Source organism: Theropithecus gelada, chromosome 17 (assembly GCF_003255815.1).
Source record: "Theropithecus gelada isolate Dixy chromosome 17, Tgel_1.0, whole genome shotgun sequence".
In the NCBI taxonomy this organism is placed as follows: domain Eukaryota; kingdom Metazoa; phylum Chordata; class Mammalia; order Primates; family Cercopithecidae; genus Theropithecus; species Theropithecus gelada.
The window spans coordinates 34,959,838-34,985,156 of NC_037685.1; the positions used below are offsets into that span (position 1 = coordinate 34,959,838).

Below are 25,319 nucleotides of genomic sequence, written 5' to 3' on the forward strand. Positions count from 1 at the left end.
TGAGTAGCTGGGATTATAGGCCTGCACCACCACTCCCAGCTAATATTTGTATTTTTTAGTAGAAATGGTGTTTCTCCATGTTGGCCAGGCTGGTCTCAAACTCCTGGCCTCCAGTGATCCACCCACCTCGGCCTCCCAAAGTGCTGGGATTATAGGCGTGAGCCCCCACACCTGGCCCAATTACTCAATTTGTCTGTAAACTGGAAATAGTGAAACCGAGTTAATGGGTAGTATTCTTAGTACTAACTGAAAAAGAAAAGCAAGGAAGCATCTCTAGGTATGCAAGATAGACTTAGGACATATATTCTGGGGCTAGGTGAGGAGGCTCACACCTGTAATCCCAGCACTTTGGGAGGCCAAGGTGGGAGGATTGCAGCTTGAGACTAACCTAGGCAACATAGTGAGGCCATGTCTCTACAGAAAATAAAAGTTAACTGGGTATGGTGACACACACCTGTAGTCCTAGCTACTTGGGAGGTGGAGGCAAGAGGATCACTTGAACTCAAGTTTCTGAGGTTACAGTTAGCTCTGATCATGCTACTGCACTCCAGCCAGAGTGACAGGAGACCCTGTCTCTAATTTAAAAGAAGGAAAAAGACATATATTCTGCTTTTTAGCAGTTTACACTTTAGTTTCTGGAAATAAGTCCTAAACATATATGTGCAAGATTAATAATACAGAGAAACTTGTGAGAAGTTGACTTATGAGCTTTCTAGGTAACAAGACAAGATTGAGAACCACATAGTCAGGAGACGTACTTCAGTTTTTCTCTTGATTAACTGTGTGATGCTGGGCAAGTTGTTTACTGTCTGTGAGACTCAGGATTTTCACTTATACAATGTGAGAGTTAATTGGGCAAGATGATTTCTTAGGATACCTCTGTTTTGAAGGGTTTCTTAAAGTGATTTAAATATTTAGAGGAAAGGTGATTACTCCAGAAAGCTTGGAGGAGATGGGACTTGAGAAAACAGAGTGGTTTGATTAAAAACTACAAATGGCACAAGAGTCTTTTGGAGTTTTTGAAGGTCTCTGTTTTGTGTGTTACAATTAGGAGACATTAGCTGTATTAATCTGTTCTCATGCTGCTAATAAAGACATACCCAAGACTGGATGATTTATAAAGGAAAGAGGTTTAATGGACTCACAATCTCACATGGCTGGGGAGGGCTTACAATCATGGTGGAAGGTGAAGGAAGAGCAAAGGGACTTCTTAAATGGCAGCAGGCAAGAGAGTGTGTGCAGGTGAACTGCCCGTTATGAAACTATCAGATCTCATGAAACTTACTATCATGAGAACAGCAGGGGAGGGACCCACCCCTGTGATTCAGTTGCTTCCCACTGGGTCCCTCCCATGACACATGGGAATTATGAGAGCTACAATTCAAGATAAGATTTGGGTGGGGACACAGCCAACCACATCAATGAGCTATATTCTTACATTTTCCTGCTTCATTAGTTATATATTAAACAACTATTTGAGCTCATCCTCTATGTCCGTTTTCCTTGTGCAGGGTGTGTCTAGGATGGTGGTTCTTGGGATTGGCCTTAGGATCTCATTATAGTGTTAAATATTGAGGTTGCCAAAGAGCTTTATTTTTCAGTATTTACTATATTAGAAATAAATTTGAGAAATTAAAATAACTTAATGAAAAGTTACTACATGTTAATATTTTTTGTGTAAAAGTAACTGTTTACAAAAGCCAAATTTTAGTATTGAGTAGTGTTTGTTTCACATATTTGCAAATTTTATTAATATCTGTCTTAATTGAAGATAACAATTCTCATATCTGCTTCTGTATTCAATCTGTTGTGATTTATGCTTTTGTTGAAGTATATTGAAGATACTATGGCCTCATGGATAGGCAGTTAGAAAAAGAATATTTTTGTATTCTTTTTAATTACGAGTATTCTTCTTTGATGTTCCACAAAACTCCACTCGCGATTATATAGGTTAATTGCATATGGACTCTGAATCCTTATTAATGAACTTATAGCACTCTCTGTTATAATAAAATGCATTGGTTTATCTTGTCCTTTGAATGGGTTCTTTATCTTTTATCCATAGATGCTTTTGTTCTCACAGACCCCTGAAAGGGCATTAAGGAATCCCAGGGATTCCTAGGTCACACTTTTGAGAATCACTGCTACAGTGTTATCTGCCTCAGAAAGTGGTTGCTACTTTAAGGTTGTGGATATTTTTAGCCTGGCAGATAAATTTGTCCTGTCCTGTTAAGTGGTTATGTGAATTTATATTCCTACTAGCAGTATAGGGGAGTTCTAGGTATGCAACCTCTTCAACACTTCATGTGAACAGATAGTGTGAATTTTGCTAACCTGTTAGTGTGAGAAAGGACCTTATTGAGGTTCTTTGTGTATATTTCTATTGGGTTCTAGTTATCCAACTATTTCCTTTTTTCTTCTTCTTCTTATTTTTTGAGACGAACTCTCGCTCTGTCGCCCAGGCTGGAGTGCAGTGGCGCGATCTCCACTCAAAGCAAGCTCTGCCTCCCAGGTTCACACCATTCTCCGGCCTCAGCCTCCCAAGTAGCTGGGACTACAGGTGCCTGCCACCACGCCCAGCTAATGTTTTTGTATTTTTAGTAGAGACAGGGTTTCACTATGTGAGCCAGGATGGTCTCGATCTCCTGACCTTCTGATCCACCCACCTCGGCCTCCCAAAGTGCTATCCAACTATTTCTTTTCCATCCATCCACCCTCCTTCTTCTTCCCTCCTGCTTTCTCCCCACCCTCAATGGATTTAGCTGATTCTTCCTTAGTCTGTTCTTTCCATATGGTTATACACGCTGTGTCTTTTTCTCATAGTCATTACCTCAGGAATTTTAATATGCATGCTTAACAAGGTAATCAAAACACAAGGATGTTAGAACACTTTAATTCAGTCACTCACCGCCTGACTTGTATACTGTTGTTTCCAAAAACATTAGTTCTTTATGTTTTCTTCTTTTTCTTTTTCTTTTTTTTGGACATTCAAATTAGTGTTATTTTTGTATAGTTCTTTTAACAAGAAACATATGTGCAGAAAGAATATGTGAGGGCAAATTCTAGAATTCACTGCAGAATGTAATGTTGCATATACCTCAAGTGTTACATATTTTTCTATATGCTATCAAATAATATCAAATGAAAATTTAAATTTTTGCTACTTACCCCAAAACATTAAATAGAATTAGAAATATTAATTTCTTGAGGAATAAGCAATTCATTGAATATATTTTATGCCAAAGTCTGATTTTATTTCGACTTCAGAGAAGTCAAAGAAAGGTTCTATTATTCTAGGACCTTAATCACTGTAGCGTTAATAGAGGCGACCCAGTTTAAGTGGGCTAATATCTAATACCATGGGAAATAAATTGAGCATCTTTGTAAAGTGTGTGTTAGCACTTTTCAGAGTACTTGCTATGTGTTACGTAGAGTATCTTCTTAATCTCTCAGTCACTGCCCTACAGGGTGTTGGTATTATTGTCCCTCTTTTATTGGTAAAGAAAATGCAGAAAAGACATAGCTAATTAGTGGTTGCCAGGATTGGGGTTTAATTAATTCATTCATCTAGACTTTATTTTAAAGCAATATCTGTTTGGAAATATTCACAGCCCAGTCACTGAGAAATGGTAAAATTTCCACACTGTGTTCCTACTGTATTGGTTATCTGCTGCTAGATAACAAATTATCCAATGTTAGCAGCTTGAAGTAACACACATTTATATGATTTCACGGTTTATGGGGTCAGGAATCTGGGCATGGTGTAGCAGGGTCTGCTACTAACTACAGAGTCATGGGCTACAGTAAAGGTGTGAGATAGGGCTACAATAGTATTTGAGGGCTTGGCCAGTAAAGGATCTGCCCCTAAACTTACTCAGTTGGCAGTATTTAGTTCCTCTTGAGGTGTTAGACTGTTGGCCAAAGTCTTGCCTTGGTTGTTTCTCACATGGGCCTCTCATATCTCACAACATGGCAGCTTGCTTTATCAGAGCCAGCAAGTGAGAAGGTGAGAGGGAGTGCTAGCACAATGGAAGTCAGTTTTTTGTGACCTAATCAAGGACGTGACAGCTTATCACTGTGGTCATACTCTTTTTTAACAAACTTTTATACTGAAAAACAACAGACCTAGGTTCATACCTCTCTTACCTTATACTAAGATAAATTCAAAATGCATCAGAGATTTAAGTGTAAAAAAAAGGCCGGGCGTGGGCTGGGTGTGGTGGCTCACACCTGTAATTCCAGCACTTTGGGAGGCCAAGGTGGGTGGATCACTTCAGGTCAGGAATTCAAGGCCAGCCTGGCCAACATAGTGAAACCCCATCTCTACAAAAATACAAAAATTAGCCAAGCATGGTGGCGTGCACCTGTAATCCCAGCTACTTGGGAGGCCGAGGCAGGAGAATCACTTGCACCCGGAAGGTGGAGGTTGCAGTGAACTGAGATTGCACCACTGTACTCCAGCCTGGGTGACAGAGTGAGCCTCCATCTCAAAAAAAAAGCTATGGCTGTGGCTGAGTGCAGTGGCTCATGCCTGTAATACCAGCACATTGGGAGGCCAACACGGGAGGATCACATGAGTCCAGGAGGGCAACATAGTAAGAACCTGTCTCTACTGAAAACAGACAAACTTAGCTGGGTTATTCTGTTTGTTAAAAGGAGTTACCAGGTCCGCCTCATGCTCCAGAAAGGCATGAATACCAGGAGGTGAGGATCACTGGGGGCCATCTTAGAAGGCTGCTTACCACAACTGCCAACCCGGTGTTTTTATTTGAGGTGCCAGAGGTAGAGGTGCAGTCATACAGAAGGCTCCTCATCTCTTTGAATAAGCCCCCAGCCCATAGCTATTCTGGGTTATTTTTCCAGAAGCTCAGTAACCAGGATACATAGTGAGAAGTAAAAAATATAAAATATTGTCATAGGAAGGGATTTGGCTGAAAGAGTCAGAAATGTGAAAGCCCTAAGGAAGACAAAGGATGTCAAGAAACGTGAAAAAGGGAGGAATGAGGGAATTGTCAGCAAGGACCATTCTCTACACGCAGGTGTAGAGAAAATGAGGAGGTGATTGACAGGAGTCAACAGCCTCGTGGTAATAATAAAAATCTTCATCTCAGACGGGCGCAGTGGCTCACATGTGTAATCCCAGTGCTTTGGAAGGCTGAGACAGGAGGATCATCTGAGGCCAGGAGTTGGAGAAGAACCTGGGCAACGTAGTGAGATGACCCTGTCTCTACAAAAAAATAATAAAAAAATTAGCTGGCTGTAGTGGTGTGCACCTGTAGTTGTAGCTACTTGGGAGCTGGGACTCGAGGATTGCTTGAACTGAGGAGCTGGAGATTGCAGTGAGCTAAGAACATGCCACTACACTCCAGCCTGAGAGACAGAGCAAGACTCTGTCCCCTGTCTCTTTAAAGAATAAAAAAATTGGCTGGACTTAGTGGCTCACGCCTGTAATCCCAGCACTTTGGGAGGCCGAGGCAGGTGGATAACAAGGTCAGGAGTTCAAGACCAACCTGGCCAATATGGTGAAACCCCATTTCTACTAAAAATACAAAAACTAGCTGGGCGAGGCGGCAGGCGCCTGTAGTCCCAGCTACTCAGGAGGCTGAGGCAGGAGAATTGCTTGAACCCGGGACACGGAGGTTGCAGTGACCCGAGATTACACCGCTGCACTCCAGCCTAGGTGACAGAGCGAGACTCTGTCTCAAAAAAAATAAAAAAAAAGAATTGAAAAATCCCCCCAAACCCAAACTTCATCTCACTTGACTCTCTTTGAAACTCTCAGGCTTCTAAGGAAACCCTTTGTTTCTCCAACTCCTTTCTTACCTCCTTGGAAGAATCCTCTCTCCCTCTTCCCCACCTCTCTTCCGGCCTCACAGAGGCCTCGATGACCTGAGCTCACTCCCTGTTTCCTGTTCCCATTACCTGAGCCCTCCAGCCTCTGTCCCGAGATTTAGGGCTTCTCCTCCCACCTTCCAACAAGAAAAATTGTGTGGAGGAAATTAGATTCCAATGTTTCAGAGGAAAAAAGGTACAAATTCGATCCTGAAGAGGCCATCAGTGTTTGATACATCTGCTGAAAAGAGTCAGGAGTGTACTCATAGGAAACAACTTAATCAATAAACTTTTACCCAGAGCAAAGTGACAGTGCACACACATTCATACTCTCTCTGATGGCTTTTATCCGAAGTATTCAAGACCACCCAAAGGGTGATAAAACAGAGACAAGCATGTCTGGCTCCAAACAACACCCTTAAACTGGATGATGCAATCATTTGGGGAACCCCTCCCCCAGAATGAGTGGAGGTTACCAATTCCTAGTTACCTATGAATACTTCAAGTCCTGTCCTTCAAAAGTCAAGGGTTAAAACAGACAAAATGTCATCGCTAATATATCCTAAAACACAAAATGGACAAGTATAAAACCCTTGCCAATAAATAATATTGATAAAGTTTCTCATTTGGAGTGTTCTCTCCCACCAGGTTGGTAGTGGGAATATCCTTTAAAAATTAATCCACTGAAAGGAGGAGGAGTGTGATTGACTCATTGAGGAGGCAGATTTCTAGAATTAACTTTCCTTTGTCTGTACCTCATCCAAAATTGGAGCCCATCAGTTATAGTTTCCATCTTAATAAGAATACTAAGATTTCAGAAATTGGTACATATAAACTACAATCTTAACCTCCCCTCAGGTTTAAAAAGTATAGCTATCTGGTTTTCTGAGACATTATTTTTTTGTCTGGAGGAAGAAATTGTTGAGTCCGTGTGCACAGGGCTGGCATTGGGAGTGGGGTGAACTGTAAGTAAAAACAAGGGATCTTACTGGGGTGATGGAAATGGTCTAACACTGTGCTGATGGTTGCACAGCTTGGTAAATTTATTTTTAAAAAATCAAAGAATTGTACATTCGAAATGAGCAATTTTATGTTATATAAATGATGTCATTATAAAGTTATTTAAAAAAGAGGCAGTGTGCAGCTCTCGTAAAACCACATCATGCACCTTTTAGTAAGGTATTACTCTTATTTCCTTCTAAATTCTTTCTTATACTTTAACCCTTTTGGTATCAGATCTTTTTAAAAATCTTATAGCCTCTAAAAAAGCTGGTCTCTTCTTTCAGTTTCCCTATGTGTTTCATTATTTTAGTTATTTTATACTTAAAAAAATAGGAACTATAACTAGAAGGCAAAATAAATAAAACTCAGGTTAATTTATTCTTCAGAATAAATTGTAAGGCATATTTATATACTCTGCAGCTGTATATAAGAAGGTGAGAAACGTGCTTTCCTTCCTCCGTTCTTCTCTGTCCTTTCACATGCCTACATGTATTTGCTTCCCGGTAAGTTTGCGGGACCCAGGTCTTCTGAGTCTAGATCTGTTGTTCATGCTCGTGGACCATATCGGTAGAAATCAGGGGCCTTCCCTGCTGCATCCAGTCATCAGACAAGCCAGTTTTTCCAGTATCTCTTTACCTTTTTACCCAATGAACTTAAGTATTTGGAATGATTGACCCTTGTTGTGTATATTATAGATATCAGACTTAAGAGATTAAAAACTCTGCTTAATTTTTTATTTTCCGTATAGCTCAAATCTAATCCAAGTGAAAATGAAGAAAAGGAAGCGCAGTCTCAACTTATAAAATCTGATGAAATGCAGCGTTTGCGTTCGCAAGCACTTGATGCTTTTGAAAGTGGAGATTATGCTGCTGCTATAGCCTTCCTTGATAAGATTTTAGAGGTAAGTGTCTTAGATACTGCAGTTGACCAGCCTAACACTTATTGTAAGGCACATTTATATACTTTGACATGTCACATATCACAAAAACCTAGACAGGAGAAAATCAGGTTGGTCCTTGGGCTTTTAACTCTTAAGTATAAAATAATGTTTATATAAAACAAAATTTGGACTGAAGTTTTCAGTAAATGTACTGAATGTGCTGTAGCATGAGAGTTAAATATGTTTATATATTGCTTGCTTTGCTATTTTAGTTGATTTTGTATTTTTTTGGGAAGAAAACTAGGGGTTAGATAATGGGATAAAAGATGAAAGAGATGGTTGGAATAAAAGGAAAAATGATGTTCGGGAGGAAAGAGGAATGTTTAGAGAAAAATTTCTAGAAAATAAGGCAGATAAAGAGTTGATAGTATGTACCTGTAGTCCTAGCTACTTGGGAGCTGAGGCTGGAGGATCACTTGAGCCCAGGAATTCGTGGCTGCAGTGAGCTGTGATCGCTCCACTGTCCCCCAGCCTGGGCAAGAGAATGGGACCCTGCCTCTAAAAATATTAATAATTGACTGAGTACGGTGGCTTATGCCTGTAATCCCAGCACTTTGGGAGGTCGAGGTGGGTGGATCACTTGAGGCCAGGAGTTTGAGACCAGCTTGGCCAACATGGCAAAACCCTGTGTCTTAAAAAGAAAAAAAAAAAAGGTAAATGGTGTGATGGTGCATGCATGCCTGTGATCCCAGCTGAGGCGCTGAGAAGCGGAGGTTGCAGTGAGCCGAGATCATGCCAAAAAAAAAAAAGAATAATAATAATGGTTGATAGAATCCAGAGAGTTCTAGCTAGGGAAATCTAAGTCTAGGTTTCCTTTCCTCTGAAGGATTTAATGACAACTGATTTCCAAAGGAAGTCTACTGAAATATTCAAATGGAAGCAGTCGTAATTCACATTTATTTAAGATTTTCACAGTATTTTGATATACAGTTTCATTTAATTTTGGCTCTAAACTTCTATGTAGAATGGACATTTTGTTGATAATTTTACAGAAGATATTGTGATATGGTCTAGTAGAATTCATGTTTTACTGGGTTATTTTGTTTATGCTTTAAGGAAATATAGTTTACATTTTTACCTTCCCATAGACCATTTTGACTTAGCTCATTGTCCATGATATTTATGTATAATGTTGATTTTGATATTTTCGTATATGTGAAAAGTCAATACGAGTTTAGAACAGCTCTAAGAAATATGCAAAGACACTTCCACCAGCCTTATTGATGAGCTCTTGGGTTTATGATTTGAAGAATACTATTGTGTTTACTAAACCCTTATGAACTTTTTGGGAATAGGGATAGTGAAGCCTCAACCTCCTGCTTTCTCACGGTATTTTTTTCTTTTCTTTTCTTTTTTTTTTCTCTTCTCTTCTCTTCTCTTCTCTTCTCTTCTCTTCTCTTCTCTTCTCTTCTCTTCTCTTCTCTTCTCTTCTCTTCTCTTCTCCCCTCCCCTCCCCTCCCCTCCCCTCCCCTTCCCTTCCCTTCTCTCTTCTCTTCTCTTTCTTTCTTTCTTTTTTATTTTTTTCTTGATATGAGGATTTACTTTTAAGGAGGTGACAGTTTACAGAAGATAATTTCTTAAAACATTTTTTTGTTTAGAGACTTGGTCTCTCTCTCTGTTACCTAGACTGGAGTGCAGTGGTACGATTATAGCTCACTGTAACCTCAACCTCCTGGGCTCAAGTGATCCTCCCACCTCAGCCTCCTGAGTAGCTGGGACCACCGGTGTGTTCCACTGCACCCAGTTAATAATTTTAAATTTTTTGTGGAGATGAGATCTTGCTATGCTGCCTAAGCTGGTCTGGAATTATAGGCATGAGCCACTGTGCCCAGCTAAGAATTTAATGTGGTTATTAGCAGAAAAAAGTAGTTTGCCAATTTAGAACCTAGATTTTATTTTTTGACTACAAATTAGAATTGTTGATTAAGTATAAAAATCTGATAACAGAATATTCTCTTCAAATATGCTTCACTAGGAACAACCCTCCAATAGTAAATGCTATGTTTTCTTATTTTCAGTGTCTTAGAATTATATAATCGAAGGAGGTAAGAAAAGGGCCTTGTTATTATATATATCCCTTCCCCCATTAGAATTCATTTACAACATTTTTGGAAAAACTATTTTGTCACATCAGTTTTGTCACATTTAAATTGTATCAGATTTTAAAATAATATTTGCAGTCTATAAGTCATCACATTAATTGAGAATGTTTTATGTTGATAAATACGTAGATGAAAAATATGTGGAATGCAACAATGAATGTGCATAATTTTTTCTTCCTTAAAGTCTAGTTCTTTTGTTCCTCAAGGTTTGTGTTTGGGATGCAGAACTACGGGAACTTCGAGCTGAATGTTTTATAAAAGAAGGAGAACCTAGGAAAGCTATAAGTGACTTAAAAGCTGCATCAAAGTTGAAGAATGATAATACTGAGGCATTTTATAAAATAAGCACACTGTACTACCAGCTAGGAGACCACGAACTGTCCCTCAGGTCAGTCCTAGTGACACACGTCTGATCTTCTTTAATTGTTGGCAGTAAGATAACCTCATCTTGTTTTAACATTTTAATATTAAATTAATAAGATGATGGTGGTTAAGGCTATTTTTATATTGTATATCCATTTATATATTTTGTGTTATTCCCATGTTACTTTAATTCCACATAGTTTGTTTTCATGAAGCTGCTTATTAAAATAAACAGGAAGGCTCTTATATTTCTAGAAACAAAATTGAATGTTTACTTTGTAATGCTAGTAAGTCATTTTAATTTGAATTAACAAATGTATGCATAGTACAATGCCATATATAAATGTGTATAGTAAATTATAAGTCTCAGTATGTTTTTGTTTAATTGTTGCAAACAAAAAATACTTTTACTGTGATTTCTGTATTTAGCGTGGAAAACTACTCATTGATTGTTTTGACATGGAATATTTTCCTTTTTTTAAATACATGAACAGTGAAGTTCGGGAATGTCTTAAACTTGACCAGGATCATAAAAGGTGTTTTGCACACTATAAACAAGTAAAGAAACTTAATAAGCTGATTGAGTCAGCTGAAGAGCTCATCAGAGACGGCAGGTGAGAATATGGTTGTTCCAGCGTCCAGCCATTCCTTATATGTTAGACTGTGGGCACAAGTGAATTACAGAACTGTTTTTACTTCTCAGCCATTGAGGGTGGGGTATTCTAGACAGCCCTGGGCCTTAGCAAAACTACCAGAACTGGACATTTTTGGAATAGGGGAGAATATAAACAATAGTAACTGTGTAGTATTCTTACCAGCAGACTTACTTGTATTATACCAAATATTTATTATCTCCTCTATCAGGCACTGAGCTGTGTCCTGAGGGTGCAGAAACGAACCTGATGGTAGTTTGTGTTCTTAACAAGTTTATAGCATTGCGTGGGAGACACATATATGAACAGATTATTAAAAGACAATATGATACCAAAGTGATAGAATGTACATAGGATAATTGGAGTACCAAAAAGGAGTATTTACTCCAAACCAGGATGGTGAAGGCAAGGAGTGAAAGAGAAGCTTTTTTTAGAGAAGACGATAGATATTTAAATCCTAATCCTAAAGAGAAAGTAAGAGTGGGCAGAGTAAGAGGCTGTGTCTGTGTGAGTGTTATTTGTAGAGGGTTTGTAGGCTGGGCGGGAGGACTGAAAAGAGTACAGGGCACTGCAGACAAAACTGCCTAATAGAAAATAGGCTCTAATTCCTCTACTTTTAGTAGCTTTGTAAGTTACCATCATGAGAATGCTTTACCCAGTTTCCCCCAACATCTTGCAGACTATAACGCCTTGAAAAACCATAGTACCTTGTCTGTCACAATGAGGATATTGATGTGGGTGCAGTCAAGATACAGAATAATTCCATCCCAACAAGGACCCCTCATGTTGCCCTTATAGCCACACCTACTTCCCTGTTGTTCCTATCCCTTCCTTAGCTAATCTAGTCACTTCTAGAATTCTGTCATTGTAAGAATGTTACATAAATAGAATCATACAATGTATAAACTTTTGGGATTGGCTTTTTTTTTTTTTTTTTTGAGACAATCTCACTATGTTGCCCACCTGTTCACAGGTGCAGTCATAGTACATTGCAGCCTTGAACTGTTGGCCTTGAGCGATCCTTCTGCTTCAGCCTCCTGAGTAGCTGGGACTTCAGACGCATGCTACCACAGCTGGCAGCATGGGCTTTTTCCCCCCTCATTCGAATTCTCTGGAGATTTATCCATATTGTATCAATAATTCTTCATTTACTGTTGAGTGGTTTCCATGGTGTGGATTTACTGCACTTTGTTTAACCATTTATCCATTGAAGGACCTGAGGTTGGGAGTTCGAGACCAGCCTGACCAACACAGAGAAACCCTGTCTCTACTGAAAATACAAAATTAGCTGGGCATGGTGGCACATGCCTGTAATCCCAGCTACTGCAGAGACTGAGGTGGGAGAATCACTTGAACCCAGGAAGCGGAGATTGCGGTGAGCCGAGATTGCACCATTGCACTCCAGCCTGGGCAACAAGAGTGAAACTCCGTCTCAAAAAAAAAAAAAAAAGTTTTCTGTTTGCAAGTCTGCCCTTTTCAGGTCCTCTGGCTAGAGACAGCAGCCTTCTGCAGGTTTTTGTTACTGTCGTTCTGTACCTGTTGGCATTTCTGCATTGCTGGAATCTTCAGCTCCAAGTCTGGGATATATGAGACGAAAAAAGGAACCCAGGGAACTTCTTACCATGTTTTTCCTCAGGTCCTGAGTCACTAGCTAGTCTGTCTTCTCTCCTCCTTTGAAAGTTTTCTATTTTAAAAAATATACATTTAATTTCTAGGGTTTTTAGTTGTGCTTAGCTGGAGGAATTGGGAAAAATACATCTATTCCACTTTCCCAGAAGCTGGCTTTTTTGCTTTTTTCTTTTACTTTAAGTTCCAGGATGTATTTGCAGAACGTGGAGGTTTGTTACATAGGTAAACGTGTGCCAAGGTGGTTTGCTGCACCTGTCAACCCATTACCTAGGTATTGAGCCCCGCATTCATTAGCTATTTGTCCTGATGCTCTCCCTCCCCTTGCTGCCTGCCCCACACAGGCCCCCGTGTGTGATGTTCCCCTCCCTGTGTCCGTGTGTTCTCATTGTTCACCTCCCACTTATGAGTGAGAATATGCAGTGTTTGGTTTTCTGTTCCTGTGTTAGTTTGCTGAGGATGATAGAGAAGCTGGCTTTTATTTTAAATGTTTTAGTTAAGCCTGTGTTTTAATACATCAGCATATTTACATATGAAGATTGTAGCACTTTGGGAATAATGTGCCACCATGGCATAGAAACATATTTTTTAGTTTACTATTGTTGAGGAAAATAACTGAGTATATATAACAGGATTAGCACTTTTTACTGGTTTAAAGAAAATGCTGAAATAGCTTTTATTCTTAGAAAGCTTATACAGTTGGGAATTTAATCAGGTACCTTCTGTATGAACTACATTGTACTTTGTTGTGAATACTGACATTAATTATATAAAATGGCATGTAATGGGTTCCGTTATTTTCATGGAAGTGTTTACTGACCAAGAAATAAAACTTGATCTCTGTATTGTTCAATGTGCTCAGTATAAGTCAGACTTCAACAGGGTGTTTTACTCAGGTTCGGAATTCTGAGCTTGTTTCTGTAAGGAAATTCTTCTGGTTTGATTGGTACTTACAGGTATGCTTTGTTCTGTCCATCTGCATCTCCTATGGTCAGATGTTTTTATTTCTTAACTCTTAATTATGGAGTGTACCTTCTATGGGACTCTAGATTAATAAGGGAGAAGGCAAATCTGAAGCCATGGCCTCATCCAATTGGATTGATTAAGCAACACATGGTGAAGAGGGGAGGAGCCTTTCTACAGCTCTGGAAATCGAATGTCATCGTTTCTTATCATGATTTGCTCATTTCTTAGATACACAGATGCTACCAGCAAATATGAATCTGTCATGAAAACAGAGCCAAGCATTGCTGAATATACAATTCGTTCAAAGGAGCGGATTTGCCATTGCTTTTCTAAGGTAACAGTTGACTTGTTCCCAGAAATGTGAAAACTCATCATGTGGAATACCAACCATAAATCCCTTTCTCACATTTCCTTTTAGGACGAGAAGCCTGTTGAAGCTATTAGGGTTTGTTCTGAAGTTTTACAGATGGAACCCGACAATGTGAACGCCCTGAAAGACCGAGCAGAGGCCTATTTAATAGAGGAAATGTATGATGAAGGTAAATCTTTAAGGAATTTGATTTGCAGTACCGAAGTGTTGATTAGGAAATCATCACATTTTAAGCTTCCTTTTCCTTAAAACAAGTTTACCAGAGTACCTGGAAATGGTGACGATTTAGAAAAATGGCAGAGAACTTGAAAATTACTCTTCCATAGTGGAACCTGAAAGGTATACCATGTGAGGAAAGAGTTCTGCCATTGAAACCAGTTCAGTACAATAGAAAAATAAATATTTTAGCTTTTTTTTGTAGAAAGTTAGGAAAAAAATAAAATAGAAAATTTAAATTGTAGTTCTCATGTCATCCAGAGGTAATCACTGTTCATTTTGCATTTATCTTTTCTAGCTTATGTCTATGCACATACATTACTCTATATTTTATGCACATATACATATTCTCTCTCTATATATATATACACACACACACACTCGGTGTGTATGAAACATATATACAGAAAGCATACATATATGTCATATATCCCTAATATAAAATGATCCTCTGTGACCCCAAGCTGTGTAGTAAAATAGGACAGCTGCTGCCCTGTTTTGTTCAAGCCGAATGAAGTAACGAGATTCCTGCTAGATGTTGTGAGGACCTTGGATAAAAGCAGTGTCCTGTTTTTGGAAGAAAACTGTGGCGTATACAGTAATATATAGTTTTTGAAAAATAGAATCCATATATATATATGGAGATATATATATATAGTTTTATACTTTTTTTCATGTGACACTAAGTTATGAACATTTAAATGGAACAATTTAAAAAAAAATAGCCTTATAAGCCCTTATTGCAAATATTTTGTTTCAAATTCAGATAAAGCATTTTAAATCAAAAACTAATTTTCTCTTATAGTTAAATGAAGGGTTTGAATGGTAAAATTTGGTTTGTGATACTCTTTTTAAGGCAAAACTGGTCAATCTCTTTTTCCCTGCTTTCCTCAATTAGAAAAGAATCTTGCTCCTAAGCAAGTTCCCGGTTTCCAGGGAATGATAACAACCTGGTCACTACTATTCCTGTGACATCTTGTGGGGGATTCAGACCTTGAGGTCTCTGAATGAGGCTTGAAATGAATGCAGTCAAAATGATGTTTTAATATTCATAAGCATGCTTCAATAAGGCAGGTAGTCCACATAGAAAATCCCTTTAGCACACTCGTTCTCTTTACTTTTGAGCCACCGTGTCTACTCGCTGAGATGGTTTTACTCTAGGATTTTGCATTCCAGTTAGTTTTTGGAACTCTTTATCAAAGATACTTTTGTCATCTGTATGTAAACCCTTAGCTCTTACTGCAAAATTAGAGAAGCTACAGAAGAATATAAAGAGCTTAGCTGTTAAAAAAAAAAAAAAAAAAAGAAGAAGGCTAAATCTTGTAGAATGCTAAATATAATTTGAAAGATGCTTTTGGAACTTGAATGTTAAACTGACTTGCTTTTTGGGGAAACCTGATGGCTTAATTCTGGAAGAAAAAGATGCTTAGTGCTAATTTGATATAATTGATCTGGTTTCTTTTTTTTTTTTTTTTTTGGAAATGGAGTCTTGGTCTTTTACCCAGGCTGGAGTGCAATGGTGCGATCTTGGCTCACTGCAACCTCCACCTCCTAATTGCAACCAGTTCTTCTGCCTTAGCCTCCCGAGTAGCTGGGATTACAGGTGTGCACCACCACGCCTGGCTAATTTTTGTACTTTCAGTAGTGATGGGGTTTCACCATATTGGCCAGGCTGTTCCCGAACTCCTGACCTCAAGTGATCTGCCTGCCTTGGCCTCCCAAAGTGCTCGGCCCTGCCCAGTTGATCTGTCTTTGAAGCCTGTTGTTTCCTTGAAAAAATTCTTTTGTATAGGAATTTATTAAAGAGAGAGAGAGAATTGTTGCCAGCTCTCTAAATTTGCAAAAGAAAGAAAGGAAAAGAGCCTGTATAATTGAAACTGACAAGTATTACCTGACTCGTTTGGATTGGAATCAGGGGTTTAGTAAATGATGTAAATAAATAATAATCTTACTTAACTAAGCTAAATAACAGTATGTCTTCAGTTTACTTGAGTTAGAAATATGCTTTCCATATTCTTCTTCCTGGTTTTACCTTTTTTAAATAAGCAATTAAAAATGATGGCAGGTACATAATAAAGAATGAATAGGTTTAGGTTAGTGAATAATGGAACATGGACATTTATTAATTTGGGGCTTAGAATTATCAGGAAACATATCGGGATATCACTCAATAGAAAGGAAGTAAAGTAAGACTGTTACTTGAGGATGCCTCTGAGATCTTGAAAAATCAAGGGAAATTCTTCAGATCTCTGCATGTCTCCGTTTTAATAGCTTTTGAGAGGAAGAAACTGACATTGAAGCAATACGAAAATATTGGCAAATTCCTTTGAATATAGGGGTAACACAGGTGTCCTTAGGAAATGATCAGTTATATTTTGCTAGAACTTTAGCTATGTGAGGGCAGAGACCTGTGGCTGTTATATTAACTGATGCATTCCTGGTGCTTGTGCCGGCACTCATGTTTGCTGAATGAATGAAGGTAATTTATTTATTATACAATGAAGTCATAGTGGAGAGTAGGGAATTTAGAATTAGTCCTGCCTTTGAGTCTGGCTTTGTGCAGTTATTCTATTTTTTTTTTTTTTTTTTTTTTTGAGATGGAGTCTCGCTCTGTAGCCCAGGTTGGAGTGCAGTACCGTGATCTCGGCTCACTGCAACTTCCGCCTTCCGGGTCCCAGTTCAAGCAATTCTCTTGCCTCAGCCTTCCGAGTAGCTGGGATTACAGGAACTGTGTCACCATGCCCAGATAATTTTTGTATTTTTAGTAGAGACAGGGTTTCACCATGTTGGCCAGGCTGGTCTTGAACTCCTGACCTCGTGATCCACCTGCCTCGGCCTGCCAAAGTGCTGGTATTACAGGCGTGAGCCACCGTGCCTGGCCAGTTATTCTAGTTTTTGTTTTTAATTCTGGTAAAAGATACAATATAAAATTTACCATCTTAACCATTTTTACATGTATAATTTAGTAGAGTTAAATATGCTCACATTGCTGTGAAAAAGATCTTCAGAACTTTTTCATCTTTCTAATCTGATCTCTGTACCCATTAAACAGCCGCTCCTTTTTACCTCTCCCTTAACCCTTGGGAACCACCGTTCTGCTTTCTGTCACTATGAATTTGACTATTCTAGATCCTCATATAATTGGAATCATATACTATTTGTCTTATTGTGCCTGGCATGTTTCACTTAGCATAGTATCCTCCAGGTTCATCCATGTTGTGGCATGTGACAGGATTTCTTTTTCTTTTAAGGCTGAATAGTATTCCATTGTATGGATATCCCACATTTTGTTTATTAATTCATCCACTGATGAACATTTGTGTTGTTTCTGCCTTCTGGCTATTGGAATGGTGTTGCTATGGATATGGGTGTGCAAATATCTCTTTGAGACCCTGGTTTCAATTATTTTGGATATCTACCTAGAAGTGGGATTGCAAAATTGTATGCTAGTTCTTTTTTAATTTTTTGAGGAACCTGCATACTGGTTTCTGTCATGGTTACACCATTTTACAATTTTACTAGCAGTGTATAAATATTCTGATTCTTTCACATCCTCATCAACACTTTTTTTTTTTTTTTTGAGACAGAGTCTTGCTCTGTCAGGCAGGCTGGAGTGCAGTGGTGCAATATGAGCTCACTGCAATCTCCACCTTCTGGGTTCAGGTGATTCTCCTGCCTCAGCCTCCTGAGTAGCTGGGATTACATGTGTGTGCCACCACACCTGGATTTTTATTTTTATTTTTTTTTTTATTTTTAGTGGAGACAGGGTTTTCACCATGTTGACCAAGCTGGTCTCAAACTCCTGACCTCAAGTGATCCACCCGCCTCAGCCTCCCAAAGTGGTGGGATTATAGGTGTGAGCTACCGTGCTCAGCTGGTCAACATTTTAGATTTTCTCTTTTTTTGATAGTAGCCATCTTAATGGGCTTGAAGGTGGTACCTGGTTTTGGTTTTGATTTTGATTTGTATTTCCCTAATGATTAGTGATGTTGAGCATCTTTTCATATGCTTGTTGGCCATTTATATATTTTCTTTGGAGTATGCCATTTATTTTTGCTATATGGTTTCAATCAAGTCATTTAATTTGTTACTTTTTACTCTACTTATCTGTAAAATAGGAATAAGAACAGTACTTATCTCCTAGAATTGTGGTGGCTATTAAATAAGATGATGCCCAGAAAATGTTCAGCTGCATCTAAATCAGTGGTTTCCACTGTACTCATTTTCAGGTTGTTTGGAATTTACATTGACTTTTCTGTACAAACAATATTGTGTGGGATACCTAGCTAGCTAGGACTAACCTGTGACTGCTGCATGAACTCCCTTTGACACAGCAGTTATTGTAGTGTTACTAGTAATATCAATAATTCTGTGAATAGGGCCAAGTAGAGTGCTTTCTCTGGATGAAGGCTGGCCTGGGCAAAATTGTGAAAGAGGTAAAGTTTATCTTTTGATTCCCTAGGGTGTTGTCCTATTCGCAGATTCTTGTGCCCTCTTGCTTATCCTGGGACTCCACCCTGTCATACTACCTACGCCCGCCCTATCCCACAGAAGTATTCTGTGTTCAAAATTTATACCGGCCGGGCATGGTGACTCACACCTGTAATCCCAGAATTTGGGAGGCTGAGGCAGGTGGATCACCTGAGGTCAGGAGTTCGAGACCAGTCTGGTCAACATGGTGAAACCCCATCTCTACTAAAAATACAAAAATTAGCCCGGTATGGTGGTGTGCACCTGTAATCCCAGCTACTCGGGAGCCTGAGGCAGGAGAATCACTTAAACCCCGGGAGTTGGAAGTTGCAGTGAGCTGAGATCAGGCCATTGCATTCCAGCCTGGGCAACGTGAGCAAAATTCAGTCTCAAAAAAATATATATATACACACACATATATATATACACACACACACCCCACCTCTGTGTATCAGCAGTATCAGCTCCCAGCCCAGCTGCGTTTTAGTAAGAGTGGTCAAATTTAAGATATTTGTTAAAAACACTGCTTGGTTTCTATTCCTTATGAGATAAACATTTTTAACCCAAAGGAGTCTGAATAGTGGAACTTCAGGCAAGTGCTTGTGCCATCAGGTCAGGCAGCCTACGAGGGAGGTACTGGGGCCACAGGCCTGCCTCCTGGGCATGAAGGAGACCATTCCCTCTAGCAGATCAGATTTCTCTTGGCTGATGCTTTTTTTCAAGGTTGTTAACCAGGGGTTCCTGGCTTCTGTTTATGTGGAGGAGAGGGGGAGAGATTGGTCTTTGTTGGAAGATGCTGATTGTATTTAAGATCATAACTAAATGTGACTTTATAAGCTGGAGGCTGCTTATATTATTGCCATTCTTTATACAACATTATAATAACCATGGACACATGTAATCAGAATCTAGAAAGCAGATGCTTCTGAAACTTCCACCTCTTGAAATAAGTGCATCTACTTTAGCTCAGCTAATTAGTTGGAAGCAGGTGGTTAGAATAAATGGCTAGTCCTTTGCAAAAACAGTTAGTGGGATATGGCACGTAGGTTGATGAAGTCCTTTGGCTGTACATTTCCTGAACTGTAAAGTCGTGCTTGCAGTTTTTATTCACACTCAGGCCTCTTAGCCACAGCTGCAGACTTCTCATTTCTTTTGAAAAGTGTGTGGTTACAAGGAACACTACATAGCTACCTGCTAGTTTGGTATTAGCACATTTGCTGACCATATCAGTTGGGTAAAACATTGTATTCCCTCTGGTGCCAACTCTGTGAACCCATGAGCGTAATATGTAGGTGAGGAAGTAGGAAACTGTTACAATAGTCAAACAATATTATTCAGAAAAAGACATAAGATGGATTTCCAAATTATGAAAAGCTTAAAGTGTTGGAAGTAAAAAGTGCTAAGGAAAAAAAGTTCAAGGTCACGGCAGGTGCATAGCTGGGACAGATGCTTAGAAGGCTGTGGAGGGGTCCTTTGCCCTCTCCCAACAGTGACAAGACACATTTGATTTAGTGCAGAGGGTAGGTTTGGATAGAGAAACCTATATGAAACCTATATGAAACAGTCATAGATGTGTTATCATTTTGGCTTTTTGTTAATTGACAAGACTGTAATTTCCTGTGACTAATGAGTGTGATCTCAAGTATGTTTCTTTAAGAAAGGAAAAAAAAACAACCCAAGATTTTTCATCATCTTAAATAGAAACAGACTAAGTATATGAACGAAGGCCTATATTTGTATCTGCCTACTCCAGTGCTTTGAATAGAGTTGGTGATATTTCTTAACTGTTGATAAAGTACAGCACAAGATTTAAAATCTCATAGTTCAACAGAACTGCAATTATTTTATTTGTATTTTACTGTTAGCACTTTTATCTCTCTTACCCTATAAAAATGTTAACAGTCCCTCATGTATAATGGATGCCAAAAATAAAGTCAACAAAACAGATGTATAGAGCATGTTAGTGTATCAGATTCAGTTAGTGTGCAGAACAAATTTTGGCCCCTGTGTATAGAATTAAACATAGTATCTCTCTTCATTGTTTAAATTGGCCTAAAATATAATGGCTAGACTTGCCCTCAGATTTGATGTTAGAATGTGATCTACTGTAGGAAGTAGTTACCTCAGTGGGAGAAGCTGACTTTAAATTGTTCAGCCCTCTTCACTGACCTCACAGCTCTCATACACTTCTGGACTCATCATGAGGCTGTATCCTAAGGTTCTTAGATATAAGATCTTTCGCTTTGTTGTCTTAAGGATGAATATGCATAAAACATAGTGGTAGGAAACTTTTTATTTTCATTGTTTATATTATGACAGTCTCACAGCAGGTAAACACTCCCCCCAACATTTTATTATGAGAAATTTCAAATAAAGAGAAAAGTTGAAAGAATTTCACAATGAACACCCATGTCCTCACCATACAGATACTGAAATTAACAGTTTACAATGCGTTATCACATGTATCTGTCTCTCTAGCCCTCCATTTATCCATCAGTTCATCTTTTTATGATGCATTTAAACAAAGGTATTTGGTTTACTTTTCCCCCAAATACTTCAACTTGTGTATCATTAACTTGAATTTGTTTACTGTCCTCCATTTTTTTCTTTCTTTAGCGATAATTTTAGATACAGTAAAATGCACAAGTCTTAGGGATACCATTCCTAAGGTCTGATACCCATGCGACATGTTAAAGCAAGAAATCATTCATGACACTTGTTAAAGACAGTAAGTCAGACTTTATTCAAGGGGGACTATGGTGCAGGTAGAGGGGCCACTGCAATGGGGTCTCGCACTGGGGAGAGAGATTGGGTTTGACTCTGACTCCAGCAAGGACAAATGGGGATTTACAGCCAAGGAGCAGAGTTGGGGTCGGTGGGTGGGATTCTTGCTAGTTAAGGTCAACAGACTATGTGTTGAAGGCAGGCCGGGGTCATATGGAGAGTGGAGGGTGAGAAGTGTGACAGATACTGGCGGGGAGGGGTTTCCCTACACTGGTGTAGCAGGATTCTTGCTCAAGCTGGATTCCACAGGAACAGAGAGGGAGCTCTAGGGGTCTGGATCTGGTCAGAAAGAGGACTCAGAGGAGCTGACCAAATTTCTGGTCAAAGGAGACAATCTTTGTTTAACCCAACTCCTGTCAAGATATAGGACATTATATTACCCTCTTGTCTCTTACCAGTCAGTCCCCATCCCATCCGCCACATGCAACTCTGTTCTGATTTTCTCCATCATGGATTAGCTTGGCCAATTCCAGATCTTCATATAAATACAGCCATGTATAGTATGTCCTCTTTTGTATAAAGCTTCATTCCTTCAGCATGTTTTTGAGATTTATTTATGTTATTACATGCTTTGGTAGTTGATTCTTTTTTATTGATCAAGAGCAGAAGTTGGCAAACTTTTCCTACAAAGAGCCAAATAGTAGAGACCCTGTGCACCATGTGGTGTCTGTTGCAACTACTCAGCTCTGCCATTGCAGTGCAAATGTGACCGTAGATAATTGGATGCAGCTGGAATCCATCATTCTTAGCAAACTATCACAAGAACAGAAAACCAAACACCGCATGTTCTCACTCATAGGTGGGAACTGAACAATGAGATCACTTGGACTCGGGAAGGGGAACATCACACACCGGGGCCTATCATGGGGAGGGGGGCGGGGGGAGGGATTGCATTGGGAGTTATACCTGATGTAAATGACGAGTTGATGGGTGCAGCACACCAACAAGGCACAAGTATACATATGTAACAAACCTGCACGTTATGCACATGTACCCTACAACTTACAGTATAATAATAATAAATAAATTAAAAAAAAAAATAAATTTAAAAAAAAAAAAAATATGCAAATGAATAGGCATGGTTGTGTTCCAGTAAAACTTCATTTTGAAAAACAGGTAGTGGGCTAGTAGCACTGTTACCACTTTTCCACTATAAAAAAGCAGAAAAGTATTCAGTATTTCACCAATAATCCTATCCTTGATGAAGGATATTTCATTTCATGCATATATCACACTTTATCTACTGTCATATTACCAGACCCTTCAGCTGACTTTTTTACTTGTTAAAAGCTGCTACGAACATTATTCTAACGGGCTTTTTTTAGACATATGTTTTTGTTTATCTGCAAGCGGAGTTGCTGTCATAGTGTAAGGTGTTTGCTCAGTTTTAAAAGAAACTGCCAGACTCTTTCTAAGGTAATGTATAATTTATACTCCTACAGTAAAGTACAGGAGTTCCATTGCTTCACATCCTTGCAAGGATTTTGTGTTGTCACTCTTTTTAGTTTTATCCATTTCGGTGTGTGTTAGTATCGATTGTGGTTTTAATGTGTGTTTCCTTGTTGACTAAGGTTGTTGAATAATTTCATGTGTTGTTTCTGTGTTTAAATATCTTACTTTGTGGAGTAAGCGTTCTCTACATGCTTACCCACTTAAAAATATTTGCTGTTTCTTTTTGTTTCAGAGTTGAACTTATTTATATATTTATGTTTTCCCCTTTATTCCATTAATGTGGTAAATTAAACTGACATTTCTAAAGTTAAGTCAACCTTTAATTATTGGGACAAACTCTTCTTGGACAGGGATTTAGATATTGCTGGATTGGATTTGCTAACATTTTAAGAAGTGTGCATCTGTGTTCATGAGGGATAATTGTTCTGTAACTTTTTTTGGTAATGTCTTTGTCAGAGTTTAGTGTTAAGGGTGTACTGGACTCAACCAGTTCAAAATTGTTCCTTCCTCCTCTATTTTCTGAAAGTCATATAAGATTGGTATCGTCTTTTCTTTAAAGTTTGAGAGAATTCACCAGTAAAACCATCTTGGTCTTGGAAGTCGTTTTTGATTTTTTTTTTTTTTTTGGTAGGATGGTTTTTGGTTTTTTTTTTTTTTTTTTGAGACAAAGTCTGGCTCTGTCACCCAGGCTGGAGTGCAGTGGTGCGATATCGGCTCACTGCAACCTCCACCTTCCCGGGTTCACACCATTCTCCTGCCTCAGCCTCCCGAGTAGCTGGGACTACAGGCGCCGCCATCACGCCCGGCTAATTTTTTTGTATTTTTAGTAGAGACGGGGTTTCACCATGTTCGCCAGGATGGTCTCGATCTCCTGACCCTGTGATCCGCCCACCTCGGCCTCCCAAAGTGCTGGGATTACAGGCGTGAGCCACCGCGCCCAGACGGTAGGATGGTTTTTTATGACAAATTTAGCTTTTTTAAATTATGTTTTTGCTTTTTTTGAGACAAGGTCTTGCTGTGTCACCCAGGCTGGAATGTAGTGGCGCAGTTATGACTCACTGCAGCCTTGACCTCCCAGGCTCAAGTGATCCTCCCACCTCAGCCTCCCGAGTAGCTGGGACTACAGGTTCATCTCACCACACCTGGCTAGTTTTTGTATTTTTTGTAGAGATGGTGTTTTGCCATGCTGCCCAGGCTAGTCTCAAACTCCTGGGATCAAGTGATCTGCCCACCATGGCCTCCCAAAGTGCTGGGACTACAGGCGTTAGTCACTGCAACTGGCCTTATTTAGTTTTATTCAGTATAAGGTTATTAATATTTTCTGTTTCATCTGTTTTTATAAGTTACATCTTCTAAGGAATGTTTCCATTTCTTGACATTGCTGAATTTGTTGGCATGAAATTCATAATATCTTATTATTTAATGTCTATAAGATCTGTAAGATGATTCCTGCTTTGTTTCTAATATTAATAATTTGTATTTTCTTTTTTCCTGTTGATCATTGTAGACAGAGTTTGGTCAATTTTGTTGATCTTTTTAAGGAACCAACTTTGGGATTTGTTAATGGTTTCTGTGGTTTTTCTTTATTACTTTATCGATTTCTGCTCTTTAGTTCCTTAGACTTACTTTGGTTGTACTTTGTGCTTTTGCTAGAACGTTCATTGATTTTAGGCCTTTCTTTCTTTTTAAATACAAGCATTTAAAGTTGCACCTTTCACATTTTGTTTTACTTTCATTATAACTTGGCTTGAAGTGTATTGTAATTTCCCTTCTGACTTCTGTGATGCATGGATTATGTATAGGTGTTCTAATTTTCAAATACTTGATGGTTTCTTAGGTACTTTATTATTTATTTTGAATTTAATTCCATTGTGGTCAGAGAACATACTAGGTGTGATTTCCTTCCTTTTAAATTTATTTAGGCTTGTTTTGTGGTCCAGCATGGTATCTACCTCGATATACTCTATGTACACTTGAAAATAAGGTGTATTCTGCAATTGCTGGGTGTAATATTTGTTAGTTTTTCCATCCGGTATGAGGTGAGAGTTGTTAAGATCTTTATCTGTTGTGGAAATTGTGAACTTTCCTGTTTCTCTTTAATATTGTCAATATTTCCTTCATGCATTTTGAAGCTCTGCTATTAGCCTACATATTTATGACTGTCAAGTGTTCTCCTGACGAATTTTTACTTTTATTTTTACCCAGTGTTCCTGTGTATCACTGGCAATACTCTTTTTCTTGAAGTTTTATGTGATATTAATAGAACCACCTCTGCCTTCTTGATCTTACTGCTTGCATGGTATATCTGTCTTCATCCATTTACTTTCAATGTCTTTGTGCCTTTTAAGTGTGTCTCTTACAGACATCATGTAGTTGGAACTTGCTTTGTTTCTATCAGTTTTGATAATTATAATCTCCTTTGTTTGAAGTGTTTACTTGATCAGTATTAACGTGATTATTGATATGGTTGTATGTAGGTCCGCCATTTTACTATTGTTTTCTTTTTGTCCTTTTGTTTTTGAATTTTTTGTTCCTCTGTTTCT

General features: G+C 38.7%; 1 protein-coding gene across 1 annotated transcript in view; it reads left to right on the top strand.

Moving 5' to 3' along the window:
• Positions 1-25,319, top strand: part of DNAJC3 (DnaJ heat shock protein family (Hsp40) member C3) — a 112,431-nt gene that overhangs the window by 68,806 nt on the left and 18,306 nt on the right. The window contains exons 5-9 of the mRNA XM_025364429.1: positions 7,583-7,735; positions 10,083-10,264; positions 10,734-10,853; positions 13,713-13,818; positions 13,903-14,023. Of these exons, the coding sequence (XP_025220214.1) occupies positions 7,583-7,735; positions 10,083-10,264; positions 10,734-10,853; positions 13,713-13,818; positions 13,903-14,023 (682 nt within the window). The remainder of the gene's footprint in view (positions 1-7,582; positions 7,736-10,082; positions 10,265-10,733; positions 10,854-13,712; positions 13,819-13,902; positions 14,024-25,319) is intronic.